Source organism: Pinus tabuliformis, chromosome 4_2 (genome assembly GCF_031772625.1).
Source record: "Pinus tabuliformis cultivar Carrire ecotype Pingquan chromosome 4_2, CPIR1, whole genome shotgun sequence".
NCBI classification, from domain to species: Eukaryota; Viridiplantae; Streptophyta; class Pinopsida; order Pinales; family Pinaceae; genus Pinus; species Pinus tabuliformis.
This window is the reverse complement of record NC_142304.1, coordinates 217609339-217633720: the sequence shown is the minus strand read 5'-3', so window position 1 is coordinate 217633720 and position 24382 is coordinate 217609339. Positions and strand designations below refer to the sequence as shown.

The 24382-nt window shown below is 35.4% G+C and overlaps 1 protein-coding gene across 1 annotated transcript; it reads left to right on the top strand.

Annotated features, from left to right (window-relative positions):
• Window positions 1-170: 170 nt before the first annotated feature.
• LOC149168874 (uncharacterized) lies at window positions 171-17532 on the top strand. The gene is made up of 3 exons (XM_089425002.1): window positions 171-693; window positions 17249-17337; window positions 17419-17532. Exons 1-3 carry the CDS (start codon window positions 171-173, stop codon window positions 17530-17532), a joined length of 726 nt encoding a protein of 241 aa, XP_089281128.1.
• The last annotated feature ends 6850 nt before the right edge of the window (window positions 17533-24382 follow it).

Below are 24382 nucleotides of genomic sequence, written 5' to 3'. Positions count from 1 at the left end.
GTCATATTATTTCGAAATATGGCATCAAAATAGACCCTAACAAAGTTTCAACAATTCATAAAATGGACATTCCTAGGAACAAAAAAGGGATTTAGTCTTTTTTGGGTAGAATTAATTATTTGAGGAGGTTCATTCTGAATCTGGCTGAAATTTTGAGAAACATCACAGACATGTTAAAGTGGGACAGTGAGGTGAAATCGGGTGAAGACAATAGGACATATTTCAATGAAGTCAAAGCAACATTGTCTCATGCTCCCACATTGGCCAGTCTGGAGTTCATAGTATTTTCTTTTGCTTCTGAGCACAATATCATTGTTGTCCTATTGCAAAAAAATCAGCAGGGAGTTGAACAACCTATTTCATTTTTTAGCAGGGTGCTCAAAGACGTTGCACTCAAATATGACATAATGGAAAAACAAGCATTTGCTCTTGTTAATCTCTTGAAGGATTTTCAGGTATACATTTTGCATTCTCATGTTGTGGCTTATGTGCCTAGTGTTGTAGTAATTTTAACTCAAAGTGATCCAGATGGAAGAAGGGGAAAGTGGATCGCTTTGATACTTGAATATGACATTGAGATCAAGCCAAAAAAATTGATTAAAGGCCAAGGATTGACTCGAATGATATCTAAATCAAAACTACAGTCACTTCAAGTTAATTTCTTGGCTGTCCTAATAGAAGAAGATCTTTCAGGTACTGTCCAATGAGTGCCGGAATTTTTTTTTGCCTCAACTTGGCATGCCGATATTTTATACGTGTTGCAACATTTACAAGCACCTCCAAACTAGCCTAAAACTAAAGCTTGCTTTCTAAAATTGAAGGTAGTTAAATTTTACATTATTGAACAGTTCTTATACTAGAAGGATCTCGGTGGAATGCTACTCAATTGTTTGCTAGAAGATGAGGCTCAAGCAGTAATGGAGGAGTTCTACAAAGGAGGTGTTGGTGGGCACTTGTATTGGAAAACCACAACGAACAAGATCTTAAGAGTTGGCCTTTATTTGCCTAGTTTGTTTGTTGTTGTTTATAAAAAGGTGGCCAACTGTCGAGAATGTCAGATGTTTGAAGGAAGAAAGGAGTTACTCCCACTGCCCCTAAAGCCTATAGTAGTTGAGTCACCATTCCAGCAATGGGGATGTGATTTCATTGGTGAAATTCATCCCTCTTCATCTGGATAACATAATTGGATATAACGGCAACAAACTATTTTACCTAGTGGAATGAAGCAGTTCCCACCAAACAAGCTACATGTATGGTGATCATTCAATTTCTAGAAGGTAATATTTTGTCTCATTTTGGTTGTCCACAAAAAATTATTACAGATAATGTTGTTGCCTTTTAGCCAAATAAAATGATAGAATTCTACCATAAATATAACATCGTTCTAGGCCATTCCATAGCCTATTATCCTTAGGGTAACAACTTGGATGAGTCATCTAATAAAAATAGGTCAACATTATCAAGAAATTGTTGCATGAGAATAAGAAGAGCTGGCGTAAGAAATTGATTCATGCACTATGGGCAGATCGTGTGAGTACTAAGGAGTCAATAGGCATGTCTCCATTTCAATTGGTCTATGGGATAGATGCACTTTTACCTTCCTCATTGGGAGTTCCAGTCATGAAATTGTTGCACGAGGGTAGAGCCAAATGATATGCAGTAGAGGATTGGCCAAATGATTCAACTACAACAGTCTAGAGAAGAGGTGTTTAAAAACACACAACTAATACAAGACAGAATCAAAAGAATTTATGACAGAAGAAAAAAGGCAGTTGACTTTCAAATTAGAGACCTGGTATTAAAGTGGGACGCCCGAAATGAATACAAGGAAAAAATGGAAAGTTTAAAAATTTGTGGAAGCGACCTTTTAAAATTGTTGCATTCAGGGGAAATAATGTTTATCTTCTTGAGGATTTATTTGATCAATCAGTTGGAGCAGGGCCTATAAATAGCAATATGCTCAAACATTTTCTCACATAATGTCATAATTGCAATATCATTTCATTGTCTATACCATTTTACTTTCAATAATGAAAGTGTGGGTAGTAGGAGTTGGGATTTGAAGCTTGAGGTGAAGTCCATAAGGTCCTGGATTTCTACTGCCATAAATAAATCAGTTCATCAGATAGGATTTTGTCAGTTATTTAGTTGTTTTTAGTCAGTCCGGTCACTAAATTTTTCTAGATTTGTCAGTCTTTTTCTCATTTTTGTACATTGTTTTTGTTGCCCAATGGATAGGCTTTTGGTCTATGGTGATGTTCTTGGAACCTTGCAGGGAGGCTTCCATCCCCAATGGAGCCAATGTTAGAGTCAGTTAGTTTATTACTAATCGAAGGTCTTCAAAAATTCATAGTCTTGTTGTCATACAAAAGGTCAAACTCATAATTTTTTTCACTATTATGAGTTTGACTAACCACTATTTGGGAAGTCATTATAAAAGTGGTTCTCATTTGGTCATCAAAGTCTTAATCATTAATGGGAAGGGGAATTTGAGTTTTTAGAGTTTTCATTATGATTTTTGAGTCAAGGTTTGGGTATTTGATAGAGTCGTTCAACTAAACAATGTGTTTACAGTCAAAAGGAATGATGTCAAAGCAACATGGTTACAAATATTACAGTTTTCTCCCTCTTCATATATCATTTATTCCCATCATGCTCTATTCCCTATTTGTCCCTATTTCCTATTTGTTCCCTTAAACCTACATATCATATTCCCTTATCCCCTTATTCTTTCTAATTATTGCCTATTTCAAATCATTCATGCCATCCCTTATTCCTATTTAGGCCGAAATCCCCTTTATCCTAATCCTAAGTTCCTTCTAATCCTAGGCCTAAATTCCCCCCACTAAATCATCATTTCGTATGATGATTGAAATTCACCCAAGTACACCATATATAAGCTTGGTGATCATACCCACATCATTATCCCAGATCCTATCATGCTCCCAAATTTAAATATGATTCTTTTTTAGGTGGAGTGCTAATTAAGCAATAGGTTTAATTACGTCATCACATATTTTGAATAATTGCAAATCTCTTCAATAGGCTGCCATTTTGATTGTTTCTAATCATAGGTGAATGAATTGGTTCATCATGCAGGAGGTCTGAAGAATTGGTCACACATTGAAGGCAGATAGTAGAGAGTTTTAGAAATTGTGTTGCGTCGTCGCTACGCAAGGTGTTGCGCAACCACTACACAGAGTGTCCATGAAGATACTAGACCTGGTGCAACTACTATGCAGAGTGTCCATGAAGATACCAGAGCTCGCGTAGATCAGTCTCAACATTGTGGGAGGTAGGAGTTAGTTGCCCTGTTTGTGAATTTGTTTCTCAACAACCCGATTAAGCATAGTAAAGGTCTTTTTGTTCTCTCTTTGAAAAAATTTGCTACGCATACCTTGCATGTCAATCATGCACACAGTCAGTTTCTAATTTAAAGTCGTGTCTTGTTGATGAGGAAATGTAACCATCACAAAATCCTGGGTGGTTAGGGTAAATTGTAAAGGGAAATAAAGTGTATTCCTGCTCACTTTCAACATTCAAAGCCTACTCTGTCATCACTGTTTCATACACCTATTTTGTTAAGTCTGCATTGTCACACTTGTTGAGTCTTGCACTCTCTGACTTGTACATGTAACCTTTCATAAAGTTTGAGTCGAGCCTGCCAGGTATTAGGGTTAATGGCTCCCACTACCAGCAGAAAGGGAGGGGATATAGTATGTGTTGAACCCAACACCTTAAACCTCATAAATTCCTCCCCATCCATTACAATTTCTTTTGAAAACGCTGGTTGCATTCCATTTTGTCAGAAAATCCAGAAGGAGGGTCATAATACTAGATTGACTAGCCTTTTCGCCCTGAACCTCCATGATTGTTGGCTTAGGGGGTCCTAACCTAGGTTCAGAGTTAGTTGCGCCAAACAAATCCCTACACTACTGGCCCTTCCGGCATCAATCTGCTGTGTGCGGATTGAAGTCTCACCCGAAGCAGTACGGGGGGATGCTGGAACCAAATTTCCACACCCAGAGATCAGTGCGATGTCTTTTTGGCGACCTAGATATGCCTTTGTGCATGGTGTGATTAGGAATATTTTGTACGATGGTAACCATGACAATTCAACAACAATTTTTTATTTATTTTTAATAACATGGAACTGAATCTTTGATAATAACATTGTATTATAATTGAATAAATATAATGTAATTTTATTAAAGAATATTAAATAAATAACTAAAATTCAAATTTTACATTGATGTTTCCTTTTCAAATTCTAGTTCTTATTTATAAATTCTAGTTATTATTTATAGTTTTAATTTCAGTTTTATTTTTTTAATGATTTAAATAATTATTGAGTTAAATTTTGGAATATTCACAGTAGTTGTTATATTTTGTCGACGTTTCTAATATCAAAGGGGATCCATCATCAGGACTTCTTTTCAAATCGCAAAGGGATTCCATCAAGAAGTCATGATGATGGCTCCCCTTTGGGATTCGAAACGTCGACAAAATATGATTACTACTGTGAATATTCCAGAATTTAACTCAACAAAAGCTAACCACATAAATTTGAAATCCAATTTTTTTTATAACTATAACGGTTATATTAATTATTTAAAACCGGTTGGACCGAAACCAAAACAACCATCATTACAATATTCAGTATTCCTTTTAGTTGTAGCTCTCCTTTTCCTTACATAGGTGTAGATTTACTCTAGATTACGGGATCGGGTTCCATGTGGGTTCTTCATCATTCTTTCTTAAGACTCCTTGTGGTAGGAGGCATGCCAGGTTTGCTTTTGTGTCTGCTTCCTTATTTGAGCCACGTAGAAGTCTTGGAGCACGTATCTTAGCCTTTGAAGTGTCCTGTTGAGCGCTGGATTGCTGAAGTGGTCCTCCGAATTTAATATCTTTATCAAGATTTATGAGTCCTCGAAGACTTGTATTTCCTTAATGCCTTTTTCACATGCTATCTGACAGGCTTTTATCAACCCAAGGATTTCTACCTAGTTGTTGGTTCTCTGTCCAAGTCCCCAGCTGAACCTATCTTCATGAACACCCTCCCGGGAGTAGATCACTTCGCCTGCTCTTGTTGTCCCTGGATTGCCTTTGGAGGCACCGTAAAAAAAGATTGTTGTTTTACCCTATTTCCTCCACCAAGCTTGAAAATATGCGTCCGCTTCTCATAGTCTCCATACAAGAGATTTACTGGGGCAAGTGGTGTTGTTTATCCTGTCTCGAAATATATAAGTTCCCATCCATTTTTTTCTTCCAGGAGAAGCATGTTATCGTTTTTAAGGGGATGATTGGCCACAGTCTTGAGGAGTAATGCTTTTGCTTTTGTTGCCACCTTCAAAGGGGAGTTCAAAATCCTGTTGAAGATCTGGTCATTTCTGGTGAGCCATATTTTCCAGTAGACATATTTAGGTACTGCTTTCCAGATTTTGTTCCATGCTGTCTTTCTTTGCGTCATGTGGGAATAACAGATTCTCCAGGTCCTGAAAAGGTTAGCTACTTTGACTTGCAATGGGGAAGAGACATTGAGGCCTTGAAGGATGCAGTCCCAAACTTCTTGAGCAAAAGAGAAATCCACAAATAGATGCTCCATGGTTTCTTGGGCTTTGTAGCAGAGAGAACACCGATGTGGCCCGTGAATACCTCTTTTGGTCAAATTGTTGCAAGTTAGCACTTTCCCATGCCTTAATACCCAGGTGAAGAAATTTATTTTGGGGAGACTGAGAGGGTCCCAGACTTGTTTCCACATAGATGCAGTATGGCTTGAAGCTTGCTGTGGTTGAAGAGAGGAAAATTCATGCCTTGCGTTGTAGATTCCAATCTTTCCCCATCCCCATTTGTCCGTTAAACGCCTATGAACTGGTTCCAGTCTCGTTAACGCTTCTTCCAAGAGGGTCTTTTGACTACACATTTGATCTAGAACTCGGGGGATTTCCCAAGTTTGCCATTTTTTGGAGTCGTCCCATGTTGAGATATCTGCCAGGGTGAGGACTCCTTATTGAATGAGCCAGCTCTTGATTTCTTTGATTGCTTCATTTTTGCTCAAAGGCAAATGTCCCATTATGATGTCTTGCCAAAGCAACGTGTTTTTTCCATTGCCAGGAATGTGAGACAAGTTCTTTTGGAAGAACTCCATCCCATGGTAGCAGAGATGCCATATTGACATCCCTTTGATGCTATTATCTATATGTATGTTCCTTAGCGATGAGCCTTTTAGATATTTTTCCTTTATGACCTGACCAACGGGGTGTTTTCTGTTTGAGAAGAGGGTCGAAAGTATTTTACCTCCAAGAGCCAGATTGGCAAGGCCTGGGTCTCTTATTTGCAAGCCCCCTTCAGAGATGAGGCATTTAATTGTATCCCAATTCACTATATGGAATTTTCTTTGATTTCCTCTTCCTCCTCTCCACAGAAAATCCCTGATAAGTCTGGAGATATGTTACGTGATCTTCTTTGGAGCCAGAAGAAAGGAAGCCTGATAAATAGGCAAGGAGGAAATACAGATTTTATAAGGATGAGTTTGCCAGCATTGGTGAGCCATTTACCTCCCCAAGCTGTAATCTTGGACTTAATTTTGCTTATTACCTCTTTCCACAGTGATAATTTGTTAGGGCCTAGGGTTATTGGTAACCCGAGATATTTGATTTTATCCCAAGAAGTGAATCCCAAAAAGCCTAAGGAGAGGGCTATTCTCTGAATTGCTTGTTGATCCACATTCCACCCGTATATTGTACTTTTCCTTTTATTTATAAGAGCTCCTAATATGTTGTAGAATTTTTGAAGAATTCCACTGTAAACTTTGGTTATCTTGATGGAGGCTCCACCCAATAGAAGAGTATCATCTACAAATAGTGCGTGATTGAGAGGCTCTAGCCCTTTCGTCAACCTGACTCCTGGAGCTGTCCCTGCTTTCTTTTCAGCTGTCAGTTTCCTACTTAACAAAGTTTGCCATCAGAATGAACAAGAAAGGGGAGAGGGTGCAGCCTTACCTTACTCCCCTCGAGGCTTGGAAATAGTTTGTTGGCCTGCCATTAACTAAAGGAGCTATCCATGGATTTTCAATGCAAGCTTTAATCAAATAGACAAAGTTAGAGTTGAAACTAAAGGAAAGGAGGACTTTCTATTGGAAAGAAATATTTACCCGATCAAATGCATTTGCCATGTCTAACTTTATGAGCATACCTTGCTCCTACTGAAGATAACTGGAATGTATGACTTCTTGCACCTATATTACATTGTCCAAAATATGTCTCACTTTGACAAAGCCACCTTGGGTGGGAGAAATGAGTTTCCCAAGCAGTGGTTTGATTCTGTTTGCTAGCAGTTTTGTCAGGATTTTGTATGATGCATTGCAGAGCGAGATTGGCCTAAACCTGTCAAAAGTGCCCGGATTCACTTCTTTTGGTATTAATGGAAGGAAGGTAGAGTTAGTACTGCCTCCCACTTTGGTTTTTTGATGAAAAGCTTTAATCATCCTCAGAAGATCAATTTTTATTATTTCCCAGCAGATTCTATAAAAATGAATTGAGAAGCCATGAGGTCCTAATGCATTGTCTGATTCCATGGACCATATTACTTTACATATTTCTTCCTCAGAGAAAGGTTTCATAAGACTAGTGTTGTCCTCCTTGCTTACCAAATATGGAATGTGGGAGAGAAATTCAGAGGTGACTTCTTCACTCCCATTCCCTTCCTCTTTATACAGATTCTGGAAATGATCTTCTGCTACCTTTTTTAGTTATTCTTGACCTTTGATATCAGTACCATCTGAGCAAGTGATTTCAGAGATATGATTTTGAGATAGCTGGGCTCTATATTGCCTATGGAAGAAAGAGGTATTTCAATCTCCAGCTTTAAGCCACAGGCTACGAGACTTAAGCCTCCAAGTCTCTTCTTCATGGCGGAAAGCGCGAAATGATTTGATCTGGGCAGCTTGTTAATTTTCTAAATCTGAAGCAGAGATCCCCTTACTTTCCAAATCCATTTGCAGATTTGATAAAAACTGAAGTATCTCCTTTCTGTTGCTGGTAGGAGAATTTGAGGGTTCTTTAATCCATTTTTTCAGAGCTCTCTTGGTTATTTTTAGTTTATGCTCCCACATGAATCTTGGAGATCCTATCACAGGTATGGATCAAGCCTCTAGAATAGTTTCTATGAACCCTTCTTTCCCTAACCAAAGCGGGTTGAATCTAAAGAAGATAGGGCCCAAATTTTCTTCCTTTTCTAGCTGTAAGAGAATAGTTTTGTGATCTAAGGCTAGCTTTGGGAGAATTTTCGAGGAGATCATTATTTTTCCTAGCAACAAAGAGCTCTGTGCTAGGAAGTGATCTAGGTGAGCAGAGGTGTGTTCTGCCCCAACTCTATTGTTTGTCCAGGTGTAAAGGCCTTTCTTCGGTTTGGAGTCAAGAAGATCCCAATGAAGTATCAACTCCTCTACTAATGGAAGCATTTGGTCCCTGCCACTATTTCCACCTCTCTTTATTTTGGATCAATGATGAGGTTGAGATCTAAAACCACTATTATATTCTAAGGGGAGTAAATGTCTAAGAAATTAGACAAGGTCTGCTAGCATTCTTTCTTCTCTGTAAGGTAGACTAGAACATAAAGGTTGAAGAGAGAGATGGAGAGCTTACTAGAGAGGTGCCAAAGTTTGGTGAATATCCAATGTTGGGTCTCAAAGGAGCTTTCTACTTGATACTTGTCCTTCGACCACAATGTTGCTAGGCCACTAGAGGTACCTCTTGCAATAATGGCATTTCCTTCATTTTTTTCCCATTTTAATTTCCTAATCTCAAGAAGGGTTTCCCCTTCAATCTTAGTCTCTTGGAGCATGAGGATCTTGGGAGTTTCTATTTTTAGAAGATCTTTGACTGCTTCATCTTTCGAAGGGTTTGCCAAGCCTCTGCAATTCCAAGAGACTAGTTTCATTATTTAGCGAGATTGGAGTGAGTTGATCCCCCATTAGAGGGCCTTGTTCTGGTGTTTCTCCCGATAGACATTTCAATGGTGGATTGGTTGCCTTGCATTTTTTGCCTCTCCACCTCTTCTTCCTGGCTTCCTTATGAGATTTTCTTCCAACTCTTTTAGATTTTCTCTCGAATGCCTCGTCTTCTGATGACCCAGAGGTTTCCGGGGGTTTTTTCCTTGTCATTTCTGCATATGTGGGTGAGGAGGAGGTTCCTGCTGGGGAGTCAAGTTTGGTTACTTCCATGTTCTTCTTTTCTGCTTCGAGTGAGGGAACTTGTCATCAATATCCTCTATCTTTGTTTCTGGAATTTTGATTGAAGAGTTGAGGGTTTCGAATGGGTTTATTGTGGCCGTTGTCTTTGGTTGTTCTCCTCTTCCTTCCATTTGAACCATTCTTGTTAAGAGAGTTCTAGACTCCATCGGTATCTCTTTCCCCTTTACTCACCTTGGCCTGGACTGATTTCTGCACCTGGATCCATTTCTCTCCTTTCGACTTCTCTAGATCTTCCTCCTCCTCTCTTTTTTTGCAGTATCTTACAAAATGCCCATATTCATGGCAATTTTTGCATTTGGATGGTAGCTGCTCGTAGTCTAACTCTTGGATATAAGACCAGTTTGCTATTGTTAACTTTATGGCTTCAGGTAACCCTATTTCCAAGTCAACTTTGACACATATTCTTGCACATGAATATTGATCCCTTCTCTCTACTCTATCTATGTATTTTCCTAGGTTGTTACCAATCATTTCTAGTGACTTCGGGTTCCAGTAGTGCAGTGGAAGATGAGGGAGGTGCACCCACACTGGAACTGCTGATGGAACATCTTATGTCAAATCGAAATCTGGTGACCATGAGTTTAGATACAGACCCTGAGGTCCCATGAAATATGGTCCATTCCTAAAGATGAGATTTTTGTCTTTTACTGAATCAAAAACAAAGACAAAAAAGCCCTTAACGAGCAGGAAGCTTCCAATGCCTTCCTTTACTTGTGGTCGCCAGTTCCTCTATACCCACGCCTTGACAGCCTTGGGGGAAGGCCATAGCCCTGTAAATTTTCCGATGAGCCATCTTTCAGCTAAGTTCCAAGCAGATCTGCAACAATCTTCAATGGGCAGGGTGACTCTTGGAATGTTGTCCAGTTTCTTTACAAACTTGCGCTGAGTTTCCCTTGTTGGGAATTTACTACTATCGTCGATCAACTTCCTGAACGCAAGGATTGCTCGTGGAGGAGGGGCCTCAGGGCTCCCTACCGGTGCCATGGCGATGGAGGGAGTATTCAAATCGCACCAGGGTCTGTTGCTGCGCACGTAAAAGAGGCTCATTCCTCAAGGTCTAAAAAGTCCAAAATATTTAAGTAATATAAAATAGATTAGTTTAATGTGCATTTTTTAAATAAAACAAGTGTTAGTACTTGTTTCTTAGTTTAAATATAGCCAAATTAAAGTAAAAAAAATAAACAACTAAAATTACATATATCTCATTTTCAAACAAGAAGACAATTAATAGAGTGTGTGAGATATTATTTTGTATAAATATTTGTATATTTATTATTATTATTAATATATTTATTTCTAAAATAATAAAATAATTAAAAACATATTTTTTATTTCTATAACTTATTATAGCTTAATTTAATCAAATAATTTTTATATAATTTTATTTTTAAATTAATAAATCTTTTTTATATGACTAAAACATATTTTGAATGTTAAGATAAAATGTCTATTAAAAAATTAAGTAAACTACCAACTAAAAAATCATACTTTTTTATATCTATTTTAGAAATATCAAAAACATATTTTTTCATTTGAAAAAAAATAATAAAATAATATTTCTAATCAGAAAATAAATTTATAACCTAAAACCTTGTAATTATACTCAAGATATAAAAAGAAAAAGAATTTTGAAAAATATATAAAACAATTATATTTATTAAATATATATGTTATAATTAATTTTCCATTATTATAACTTTTTATCCTTCTAAAATTTTATTTTAAGAATTAAGATAATCTAAATGTTAAAAAACAGAACATGTATTTGTACATTTGTAAAAACTAAATATTACAATTCTAAAACAATTCTAAAATATGTTTAAAATTTTGTATGCTATTAGGTTTAAGAGACACAATGTGTTCTTCACTTAGATATTTTGTAAAAGAGATTTGAAAAACACTTTCCATTGTAAGATTTGAAATCCACAACTCAGTTCACTCATTTGACATTTTGTTAAAAAGTTTCAAAAAACGCTTTCTAAGAAATTATTGGACTTTTCAACCATACATGATTTCAAGAGCACAATTATGAACTAGACCAACATTTAGACTTATGATAATAAATAATGGCATGACCATGCTTAGGGTGGTGACTTTGCAAACCAAGGGAGTAGTGATGACCTAGACCAACACCAACGAGTGACCAAAATTTTATTTGAGGACTGACTTGAAATATACAAATTTTACCTAAGACCCTAACAAAACTTTGAAAGAGCACATTTGATCACTGGTGACTAGTAGGAATGAAAACACTAACATATAGGAGGAATATTTACCGGTCTAACTTCTTATCTAGCATTGGTTTACTGCCACAAACAAAATCTTCATCAGTAAAGATTTGTGAGGAGGAAGAAGTTCATGAAATACAAGAGAAGAAGGTCACTCACTCAGTTAAAGAGGCCAAGATAGTTGAAGAAAAATATGAGAAACCCAACAAAAGGTTCAAATGTAAACTTGGAAATAGGGTAAGAAGTAGGTTTCAAAAGGCAAAGAGAAAACTTTAGAAACCAAGGTTTAGGAGGCATCATATCAAACAACCAAGTTTCAAGTTAAGGTAGAAGAGAAATTTAAGAATGAAGAGTTTGTGATGAGACCTAGGATTAGGTCAAGCAAAAAGAAGAATGTGGAGGGGTCAGACCTTAAGTAGTTGTTGAAATTTTTGAGGATAGGAAGGAATAAAAACAAGAAGACAACAAAGAAGAGGAAGTGAAGCAGGATGAAACAACCTAGTTTGAACAAGGAGAAGACACAATGCAATATGATCAAGACGCCATACAGTATGAGGAAGAAGACCCTAAGATAGTCAAGATGAAAGAAGCCCTTTCAAAATATCAGATAAAAATAACATTCCTGAAAAGGAAAAATAGAGACTTGAAGGAAGCAACTCAACTAGTGGCTGAAAAGGTAGACTCACCTCCTAAAATTGTTTCTAAGAGAAAAAGTAAACATGTCTCATTTACTGAACATGCTAAGGAGATTGTAGTGGAATCCAGTAGACCCTCAACTAGAGCATACAAGTCAAAACTAAATTATGTACAATAGATGAAAAAGGTGGCTCAAGCACCTGACAAGACACATTTTGATCAATGGAAAGAATATTAGAGATGCCTAGAAGAGTTGGAGGAAAGTCAAGAACAAGTCAAGAGGTTCAGGCAAGAGAATCAGAACTATAAGAGGCTAGTGCAACATGTTCTTGAGAACTGTGACAAGAAGGTATGTGAGGCATCTATAGCTCTCAGCAGAGGCAAACACTTTGTGAAATGGTCCATTCTAGTGAGGAGACAATGTAAAAACCTCTATGTCAAGAATCTAGTATTGAATGAAAAACTGAGGAGCATGAAAAAGAGTTTGGACAAAGCATGGGGACTGGTTAAGAAGTATAAGGAGGCAACCAAAGCACCTTCACCTGGAAGAGTGCCAAGGCTAAGATCTAAGGCTATAACTGAAGCAAAACCTACCTTACCACTACCCACTGAGAAAATTGACCTCACACCTCAAACTTCAAAGACCAAAGCTTCCACCAGCAAGACCTCTAGCAAAAGGAAGAGGAGGTAAAGGGTCCTTGACTGAAGTTTGAAATTTTGTTTTTATTTCAAAATTCAAGTTGCAGATGTTGTTTTGGTCAATATAATGGTATGGTTCTGATGTTTGGAGTGACTTATACTAGCATGATGGTGTTTTGTTAAGACTGGAAGCAATCTAAGAGATAATTTTGAAAAATGCGCTAAGAAGTCATTGCGCAGTTGCTGCGCAGGCCCTGCTTATACATTTACATGCATATTGGGAGGAAGCCACTTGTCAGGGTTTGAAGCTATTAATGTGGATCAGATGTGGAAACCGACTCATATCTTCAGTAGGCAGCCAAGCGTCAATTTTGAAAGGAAAACGTTCCCACACAGTCGTTGCCAAGTCGCTTCTTAGTCAGCGCCCAACTGTCCCTACTTTTACTATTTTATTTGGCTCATGAAGATATGGTCTTTGAAGATAAACTAGTTTCACATAGATATTTAGTTTTTTTTATTTAGATAAAGTCATGAATGCTTTATGGTTTTTTTTTATCATCAGAAGGAAAGGAATTAAAACGGAAAAAAGGTTTCCTCTTTTTAAATTTTGATTCGATCCACTATTGGATCAGTGATGTAGCAAACCTAGACACTTATTATATTTTGTTTATGGTCTATTTTATCTGGTTAATACATATGAAACAAGTTGTTGTTGGTTTCAAGATTGCTTTTGAGCTATTGTATTCATATGTTGTGATCTATATTAATGAGTATGTTTTGATGCTGAAAAGATTCCAGTTATATTGCAGAGATATTTGTGGTATGAATGCTTTGAAATTGTTGTTCTTTATTTTATGTTTAATCTTATTTATGTTATATTATTTATCTTCTTTAATGGTGTATGGAACAACTATGCTTGAATTCATTTCACGTGCTCTTGTCTAGCTGTGATGAAAATTTCAGTTGCAAATGGAATGTTCATACCTTTGAATGCGTTGTATATTTCCTCTTGATATTCATTCATCCAAGTTGTAGTAATGAAATGTAATTTGTTATGCCATTGTAGGTGAGTGTGTTGATGTTCTTATTCTGCTATACTACAAATTGTTTTCTCATTTCAATGTTGTACTAGTCAAGCCTCTGTATATGAAATTGGTTGGGAAATGCTCGGGCAAGATGGACCAAGGAGGTCATGATCACATGCATTAGTTTTCCTAGAATCCTATGCTACCCCCAAATCAAAAAATTAAACACCTTTCAGATCTTGTATCTACTAAAGATTGTATTTCAAAGTTTTTATATTTGAGTTTGCTTAGTGAGGGAGCCCCCTCAGGTTCAAGAAGACTAGTTTGTCAACCAAAAGAGGTATGTGGTTACCTTTGTGATCCTTTTCCTTCAACCTAAAAGGAAATCATGGAGTGCTAACATATTGGCGTTATTGTCGGGGATCAAAAAGTCTAATTTTCCAGGGAAGTTGTTTCATTTTCAGAGTCACACCATTGGATGAAATTTTCATAGTTGTTTGATTGTTAGTGAAATTAGTGCATGGAATTTTATATGAGAATATCTGGCTTCTACAAGGTATACCAAGTATAATCTTGATCCAAATCCCTCTGTGGTTGTTCGTGATCCTGAAAGATTGCTTAGGAAGGAGACAATTGTGGTTGAAAGTCAAGCAAGTAATATACCTCTTATAAGGTTCGTCTCTTCACAGAAATTGCTTCTCAAGTTATTCTATCCAAAACCATATCTTTTTCATGTATCCCTGAGATTCTAGTGGACTCATTTGTTGATTATATCATACTTCTAGAAAGGGATTTCAGTCGGAATATTCTTCAACAGTTTGGTAAGTTGAAAGGTTTGGTTAATAAAGTTCAGAAGACTGCTGAATAGACAATTTTATCACAAAAACGGTCCCTTTACAATTTAGTTCAACTTATGGGTCTGCCTTCTCACTTTTTCTGATTTGTTCATCATCTATTTCAACTTCTATCCATCCTTTTTTTCCATCATCTGCAGTTTCTGTCACACGATCTACTAGTCACCCAACTACTCAGGTAGCAGTTACGGAAGCAAGATATGCCCCTCTTGTGTTCCCCACTCAACTTCATGATTTTCCTCTTAATTATGGTCAAAGGCTTCCCCAATATGATGGTACAAGTGAAGTTATTGCTAAGAAACATGTTGATAAGGTCAGTGATTTAGTAGATTTGGAGGAAGTAGACCATGATGATGTTAAAGTCATATTTTTTTCTCAAATATTTTCTAGTGATGTCAAGAAGTGGTTTAGGAGTTCTCTCCCAAGATCTTTTGCCAATTATCAAGAGTTAGAAGATGCTTTCCTCACAAGGTGGGGTGAGAAGAATAATCCCTTGCAAATTTTGGCTAAGTATATTAATCTAAAAAGACAGCCTGGAAAAATTGTCGAAGACTTTTCAGTAAGGTTCAATAAAGTGTATAATTATATTCCTGCATAGAAAAAACCACCTCTTGGGCTAGAGTTACTTCATTTTCCTAATCCTTTCGACCCTAATATGGCCTACCAGCTTAGGGAGAGGAATCCAACAACACTAGAGGACATGCAAAACAATGCAGTCAATGTGGAGGCTAATATGTTAGCAAAGAAATCCAAAATTAAAGTAGAGAAAATAATGATAATAAAATAAGAGCCCAATACTTCTGTTAATGTTAAGTTTGATACATTGGTCAAAACCATGGAGAAGATGATGGAGAAAATCTCTTTGACTGACTGGGCAACATCTAGAGAACCTCAGATTGGTACACAAATTAGAAACTCAAAGTTTTGAAGGCAACCATAGTTTCCAAACGAACCCAAGAGAAGAAGGGTCTGGAGTAGTCACAAAAATAAGTAAGACCACCATTTCAATAGAATTATGCTCAAGATCAAGATGAGGAGGACGAGAAATTACCAGAAGACCAAATTTTGTTTTTTGGTGATGAGCAGTAAGATGTGTATTTGACTAAAGAAGATGAAGAGTAGGAGTTGCTTGAAAATTTTGAGGCAGAGGATGAAGAATTATTGTTTTCTCAGTCTCAAAGTGATGTGTTAATGACTGAATCTGAGGAGTATAGGAAGGGATATCAAAATTCCATCATGCAAGAGAAGGGATAATATATTTTGAGAAATAGAACTGTGGGCAACAATGCAGTGAAAAAAAAAAACCAAACAGTAGTACAACAAAGAAATAAATGGAAACTAGTAATGTAAAGAAGGATGTCCCTAGTACAAGTATTCAAAAGAAGGATGTTCCTAGTACAAGTGCCCAAAAGAAGGAGCCGCCTATCACCATATTACAGAGGAAAGAAGATACATCCAAAGATGTTGCAGAAAAGAAGGAAGTTGCCCATTAAGAGGTTGAAAGGGTATCAAACCCCTTTAACCTTGAAGATGAAATTGATAAATTAAAGATCTTCATTCCTCTTGGTGAATTGGTAAAGAAAAATCAATATAAATCTCAAATTTTAAAGGCACTTAGAGTAGACAAATCCTCGGATATAGTCAATATAGTGGATGATCATCTAGTTATTAGTTTTGGACAAAAGATTGATGACAAAGTGCAAGATGGGGATGTTACTCCTTTCTATGTCAGTTTGAATTTGCATGAGAAAACACTGCATAATGCAATGGTAAACTCTTGAGCCTCACACAATCTAATGCCTAAAGTGATTATGGAGAGATTAGGCCTAGATATTACAAGACCATACAAATACCTCTATTCATTTTATTCCAGTAAGGTGAAATTTTTGGGATTAATTAAAGATTTAGAAGTGTATTTAACTCAAATTCCTTCAAAGTGTATTTTTATGCATATTGTCATGGCAGATATACCTCCCAAGTATGGTATGATTTTATCTAGATCCTGGATGGCAAAATTTCACTGAGCATTGCAAACAAACATGTCCAACATCACAATTTCAGTTTTCGAAGGGAAGTCAAGGAGGTTATACAGGGAACTGCTCATGCCATACATGATTAGTAGTAAAGATAAACATGTGGATCTTCCAGTGTATGTTGTTCATTCTGATCTAGACTCATTTGTGTTTTTCAATTTGGATTGTCCTAATGATCAAGAGATTGCTTCAGATGTGGAAGAGGAAAACAACAACGCTCAAAATTTAGAAATTTTGGGAAAATATTCTGAACAAGGAAAAAAAATAAAATGAGTTGTTCCAAACATTTTAGAAGAAGCAAACAACAAGAAAATTTTTGAAGAATAAAGTCATCAAATGGAGGAATGGGACATCAACAAAAATGAGGAACAAAACAACCAAACTATCCATGAGAAATCTAAAAGTTTGAAGGCTGAAAGGGGTAAAAAAGAGCAGAAAAAACAGCGTGTTTGGACCATGCATTTCGATGGGGCAGCAAGTAGAGAAGGTGTTGGTGTGGGGATATGGATAATCAACCCAGAAGTTGGTAAGTCAAATCTATGTTCATAAAAGTTAGTTTTTGATTGTACTAACAATGTAGCGGAATATGAAGCTCTTATTTTGGGTCTACGAAATTTGAAGAAATTAGGAGCTAGAAGAATAGATGTCTACGGGGATTCTGAGCTGGTGGTTAGACAAGTCAAAGGTGAATATCAAACAAAACACCCTTGGATGTGTGCTTATTGTAATGTTTTCCTAAATTATTTGCAGAATTTTGTTGAGTACAATTTTTCAGTTGTTCCTAGGAAGGATAATGTTGTTGTGGATGCATTGGCCACTTTGGCCTCTGATTTTGAAATTCCCAGCAATGTTAAAGGGAAATAAAAGGTAGAAGTCAGACATAGGCCTAATGCCCCAGATAGCATGAAGCATTGGCAAGTCTTAAAAAATGACAAGTAGTTGGAGAATTTTTTGCTAATGAAGGAGGAATTTTCCAAAATAAAACTGGAAAGGGATGGCGGATGGGAAGATGTAGATAAAGAAAGTTTTATTAATCAGTTGAAAGAAGAGTTAGATAAGCAAGGTACTGAGTTAAAAATATTGCAGCTCAAAGACAATGTCCTTCCAAGAGGGCTTGTACTTTTGGAGGAACTATTTGACCAGAATGATGTGGCTAAGAGGCCAAAACTAGCACCTGTAGGAGAAGGAGTTAAAGAATGCAATATAGTTACAATAGAACACCCAAAAATGATAAAGTTTTCGAAAACTTTGAGTCCGGAAATGAAGAAAAAATACATGGAATTGTCGACTGAATTCTATAATGTTTTTGCATGGGTATACGAGGACTGAAAGGTGTATAACAAAGACATTATCCAGCACACAATACCAATCAAAAAGGACCAAAATCCTTTCAAGTAGAAGTTGTGAAGGAAAAATCCGATGTTTTTTCCCTTGTTCAAGAAGGAGGTAAGGAAGTTGTTTGATGTTGGCATTAGAATACCTCTTTGATTTTCTGATTGGTTATCTAACTTGGTACCAGTCAAAAGAAGACAGGTGAGATAAAATTGTGTGTAGATTTTAGAAACTTGAATAGGGTGTCTCTCAAGGACAACTATGGATTAAAACTAAGCAACACCAGGAAACCTTTACTGGAAATCCTAAAAAACCAATAATTAACTCTCATTACATAGGTCCCTTATATTTAAATCCCTTATCAAATCTAGTTTCTTTGATTAATCTTCATTAGTGTACATTCTTTCAATCCTCTTTCATATATTATAAAAATAATTTACTGAATTAATCTAACATCCTATTTTAAAATTGTTCATCCTAATAATTTTATAAGATAATTCAATATATATAAATCCTTCATAATACTTCTAAATTAACAACTCTATACATCAAAGCTTATAAAATCCTTTGATTGTAATAAGATCCACATTTTATACAATTAAAATAATAAGCATAGAAACCCTAATAACTAATTAACCTTAATTTGTTATTGAAATCAATATAGTAAATCTATTGAGAATACTTCTTATAATAATTTTTTTTTAGTAATCTAATATAATGAAGCTTAAAAAAAATTACATACTAATTATATATTATTAATTATAATCTTATAAGTAATCTATAAATTTAAATCTAAATATTGTAATAAAGTTTCATAATTCAGATAATTGAAAATGAATCATAACTAATTAACACTAAATTTATATTAAAACAATAGATTATAGTGAACAATAATATTTAAATATCTCTTTTACTAAAATCCCATTGTTTAAATAAATCCCTAAGCTTTTAAATTTCAATTTTATTAATATATTACTAAAATATTTAGATTATGGTCGACCAAATCTCTTATATTAATCCTTTTCATTATATATATATATATATATATATATAGAGAGAGAGAGAGAGAGAGAGAGACACACACACACACTCAATATTAGCTCCAGGATATATCATTAATCTCTTCTTAATCTATTGATGTATCCCCTGAGGATGGACTTACTTTGCAGTCCGAAACATTGGGTTAATAAAACTTTATAGCAGGTTATTCCTCCACCATCTAAAATTCTCTTCACCTGTATGGTTTCATCATTTAAAACTATAAAGACCAATAATTAACTCTCATTGCATAGGTCCCTTATATTTAAATACCTTATCAAATCTAGTTTCTTTGATTAATCTTCATTAGTGTACATTCTTTCAATCCTCTTTCATATATTATAAAAATAATTTACTAAATTAATATAACAACCTTTTTTAAAATTGTTCATCCTAATAATTTTATAAGATAGTTCAATATATATAAATCCTTCATAATACTTCTAAATTAACAACTCTATACATCAAAGCTTATAAAATCCTTTGATTGTAATAAGATCCACATTTTAAACAATTGGAATAATAAGCATAGAAACCCTAATAACTAATTAGCCTTAATTTGTTATTGAAATCAATATAGTAAATCTAATGAGAATACTTATAATAATTTTTTTTAGTAATCTAATATAATGAAGCTTAAAAAAATTTACATACTAATTATATATTATTAATTATAATCTTATAAGTAATCTATGAATTTAAATCTAAATATTGTAATAAAGTTTCATAATTCAAATAAGTGAAAATGAATCATAACTAATTAACACTAAATTTATATTAAAACAATAGATTATAGTGAACAGTAATATTTAAATATCTCTTTTAATAAAATCCCATTGTTTAATTAAATCCCTAATGTTTTAAATTTCAATTTTATTAATATATTACTAAACTATTTAGATTATGGTCGACTAAATCTCTTATATTAATCCTCTTCATAATATATATATATATATACAAATAATGAAAATGATTTATATATATATATATATATATATATATATATATATATATATATTATATATATATATATATATATATATATATATATATATATATATATATAAATATAATAAATCATTTTCATTATATATACACACACACACACACTCAAGATTAGCTCCAGGATATATCATTAATCTCTTCTTAATCTATTGGCGTATCCCCTGAGGATGGACTCACTTGGTAGTCCGAAACATTGGGTTAATAAAACTTTATAACAGGTTATTCCTCCACCATCTAAAATTCTCCTCAACTGTATGGTTTCATCATTTAAAACTATTAGGTGCTAAAAAATGGACCATATAATTCATAAGGTAGTTGGTGCAAGAATAATATCATTGCTAGATGTTTTTTTTAGTACAACCATATTTTGGTTCACCCAGTAGACCAAGATAAGAACACCTTCACCACACCTTGGGGTACTTTCAAATATGCTAAGATGTTGTTCGGTCTGGTGAATGCAAGGAGAAATATTTCATCGAGCTATGGATATAGATTTTGTAGAAGAAAAAGATAAGTTTCTTGTCATATACCTCGATGATATTATTGTTTACTCACAGTCTGATGATGATCATTTGTAGCACATAAGAGCTGTCTTTGAGAAGTGTAGGAAGTACGACATTTCATTAAACCCCAAGAAATCATTGTTTGGATTGGAGGAAGGCAAGTTGTTGGGTCATATTATTTCGAAAGTTGGAATCAAAATAGACCCTAATAGAGTTTCAACAATTCATAAAATGGACATTCCTAGGAATAAAAAAGAGATTTAGTCCTTTTTGGGCAGAATTAATTATTTGAGGTTCATTCCGGATTTGGCCGAAATTTTGAGAAACATCACAAACATGTTAAAGCGGGACTTCCAGGTGAAATGGGGTGAAGACAATAGGACATATTTCAATGAAGTCAAAGCAACATTATCTCGTGCTCCCACATTGGCTAGTCTGGATTATACATGTGAATTCAAGGTATTTTCTTTTTCTTCTGAGCACAATATCATTGTTGTCCTATTGCAAAAAAACAGCAGGGAGTTGAACAACCTATTTCATTTTTTAGCAGGGCGCTCAAAGACGTTGCACTCAAATATAACATAATGGAAAAGCAAACATTTTCTCTTGTTAAGGCCTTGAATGATTTTCGGCTATACATTTTTCATTATCATGTTGTGGCTTATGTGCCTAGTGCTGCAGTAAAAAACATTTTAACTCCAAGTGATCTAGATGGAGGAAGGGGCAAGTGATTGCTTCGATAATTGAATATGACATCAAGATCAAGCCAACAAAATTGATTAAAGGCCAAGGCTTGGATCGAATGATGTCTGAATCAAATCTACAGTTACTTCAAAATAATTTCTTGGTTGTCCTAATAGAAGTAGATCTTTTAAGTACTTTCCAACAAGTGTCGGAAAATTTTTCTCCCTCACCTTGGTATGCTGATATTTTATGCATTTTGTGGCATTTACAAGCACCTCCAGATTGGCCTAAAATTAACGCTTGCTTTCTAAAATTGAAGGCAATTAAATTTAGCATTATTGATCAGTTCTTATACTGGAAGGATCCCAATGGAATGTTGCTCAATTGTTTACTAGAAGATGAGGCTCAAGCAGTAAAGTAGGAGTTCCACAAAGGAGACTGTGGTGGGCACTTGTATTGGAAAACCATAGTGAAAAAGATCTTAAGAGTTGGATTTTATTGGCCTAGTTTGTTTGTTGATGTTTATTAAAAGGTGGCCAATTGTTGGGAATGTTAGATGTTTGAAGGAAGAAATAAGTTTACTCCCATTGCCCCTAAAGCCTCTAGTAGTTGAGCCACCATTCCAGCAATGGGGACTTGATTTCATTGGTGAAATTCATCCCACTTCATCTGGATAACATAAGTGAATATTAATGGCAACAAAATATTTTACCCAGTGGATTGAAGTATTTCTTACCAAAAAAGCTACAGATACGATGATCATTCAATTTCTGGAAGGTAACATTCTGTCTCATTTTGGTTGTCCACAATTTTTTTTACAGATAATGTTGTTTCCTTTTAGTCAAAGAAAATGTTAGAAGTCTTCCATAAATATAACATCGATCTAGGCCATTCCACAATCTATTATCCTCAGGGTAATGGCTTTGCTGAGTCATTTAATAAAAGTTTGGTAAACATTATCAAGAAATTGTTGCAGGAGGATAAGAAGAGCTGGCATAAGAAACTGATTCATGTACTGTGGGAAAATCGTGAGTACTAAGAAGTCAATAGGCGTATCTCCATTTTAGTTGGTCTAGGGGATAGATTCACTTTTTCCTTCCTCATTGAGAGTTCTAGTCATGAAACTATTGCACAAGGCAAAGGTAGAGCCAAATGATATGCAACAAAGGATTGGCCAAACGATTCAACTACAACAGTCCAGAGAAGATGTGTTTAAAAACACACAGCTGATACAATATAGAATTAAAAGAATTTATGATAGAAGAATACATGCATATGACTTTCAAATTAGAGATTTGGTACTAAAGTGGGATGCCCGAAATGAATACAAGGGCAGGCATGGAAAATTTGAAAATCTGTGGAAGCGACCTTTTAAAATTGTTGCATTCAGGGGAAAGAATGTTTATCTTCTTGAGGATTTATTTGATCAATCAGTTGGAGTAGGGCCTGTAAATGGCAGGATGCTCAAACATTTTCTCACATAATGTCACAACTGCAATATCATTTCATTGTCAATACCATTCTACTTTTCAATAATGCAAGTGTGGGTTGTAGGAGTTGGGATTTGAAGCCTGAGGTGAAGGCCATAAGGTCCAGGATTTTTGCTGCCATAAATAAATTAGTTCGCAAATAGGAATTTGTCAGTTATGTAGTTGTTTTTAGTCAATTCGATCACTAAATTTTCCAGATTTGCCAGTATTTTTCTCATTTTTGTACGTTGTTTTTGTTGCCTAATAGATAGGCTTTTGGTTTGTGGTGTCATTCTTGGAACCTCACGGGGAGGCTGCCATCCCCAATGGATCTAATGTTAGATTCATTAAGTTTATTACTAGTCGAAGGTATTCAAAAATTCATAGTCTTGCTATCATACAAAAGGTCAAACTCACAAATGTTTTCACTATTATGAGTTTGACTAACCACTGCCTGGGAAGTCATTATAAAAGTGGTTTTAATTTGGTCATCAAAGTCTTAATCAGTAATGGGAAGGGGAATTTGAGTTTTGAGAGTTTTCATTATAATTTATGATTCATGGTTTGGGTATTTGATAGATTCATTCAACTGAACAATGTGTTTACAGTCAAAAGGAATGATGTCAAAGAAACATGGTTACAAATATTATAGTTTTCTCCCTCTTCATATATCATTTATTCCCCTCATGCTCTATTCCCTATTTGTCCCTATTCCCTATTTGTTCCCTTAGTCCTACATATCATATTCCCTTATCCGCTTATTCTTTCGAATTATTCCCTATTTCAAATCATTCATGCCATCCCTTATTCCTATTTAGGCCTAAATCCCCTTTATCCTAATCCTAAGTCCCTTTTAATCCTAGGCCTAAATTCCCCTACTAAAACATCATTTCATATGATGATTGAAATTCACCCGAATACACCATATATAAGCTTGGTCATCATACCCACATCATTCTCCCAAATCCTATCATGCTCCCAAATTTAAATATGATTGTTTTTTAGGTGGAGTGCTAATTAAGCAATATGTTTAATTACGTCATCACAAATTTTGAATCATTTTCAAATCTCTCCAAGAGGATGCCATTTTGATTGTTTCTGATCATAGGTGAATGAATTGGTTCATCATGTAGGAGATTTGAAGAATTGGTAACACAGTGAAGGAAGATAGTAGAGAGTTTAAAAAATTGTAATATTCCTAATTAGCTATAGCTAATTGGAATATTCGATTTGGTTCAATTTTTTCCTTCTATAGTTATTTGTAAATAAAAAGTGAGGAAGAGGGACATAACTCACTTTAGAATAAAAAGTCACTTCCTAGGTAGCATAGCATTGTGACTTAAAGGGGAGCCAAGGGGGGCCAAAGGGGGACGCAGAAATGGAGCCCATGCAGACACATGGAGAGACTACGCAGGAGGGAAGAACATGTGGCAAGAGGAGAAGCACGTAGGAGGAGGTGAGCCTAGGGATTGTGAGAGGCAGAGGCTATAAAATAGAGAGGAGCCCCCTCATTTTGGATCATTCAGTTATGTGCATTTTGAGCTAGTCATTTCGACTTTTGAGCATGATTTTTGTTTAGCTGGTTTGCAGCACTGTTTAGTGCATTGAGTGTCTCCGTTCGGAGATCTCACCCTTAGCCCCGGGGGACTTTGAGTGCCTACTCGGGCAAGGTTTTTCCATCGG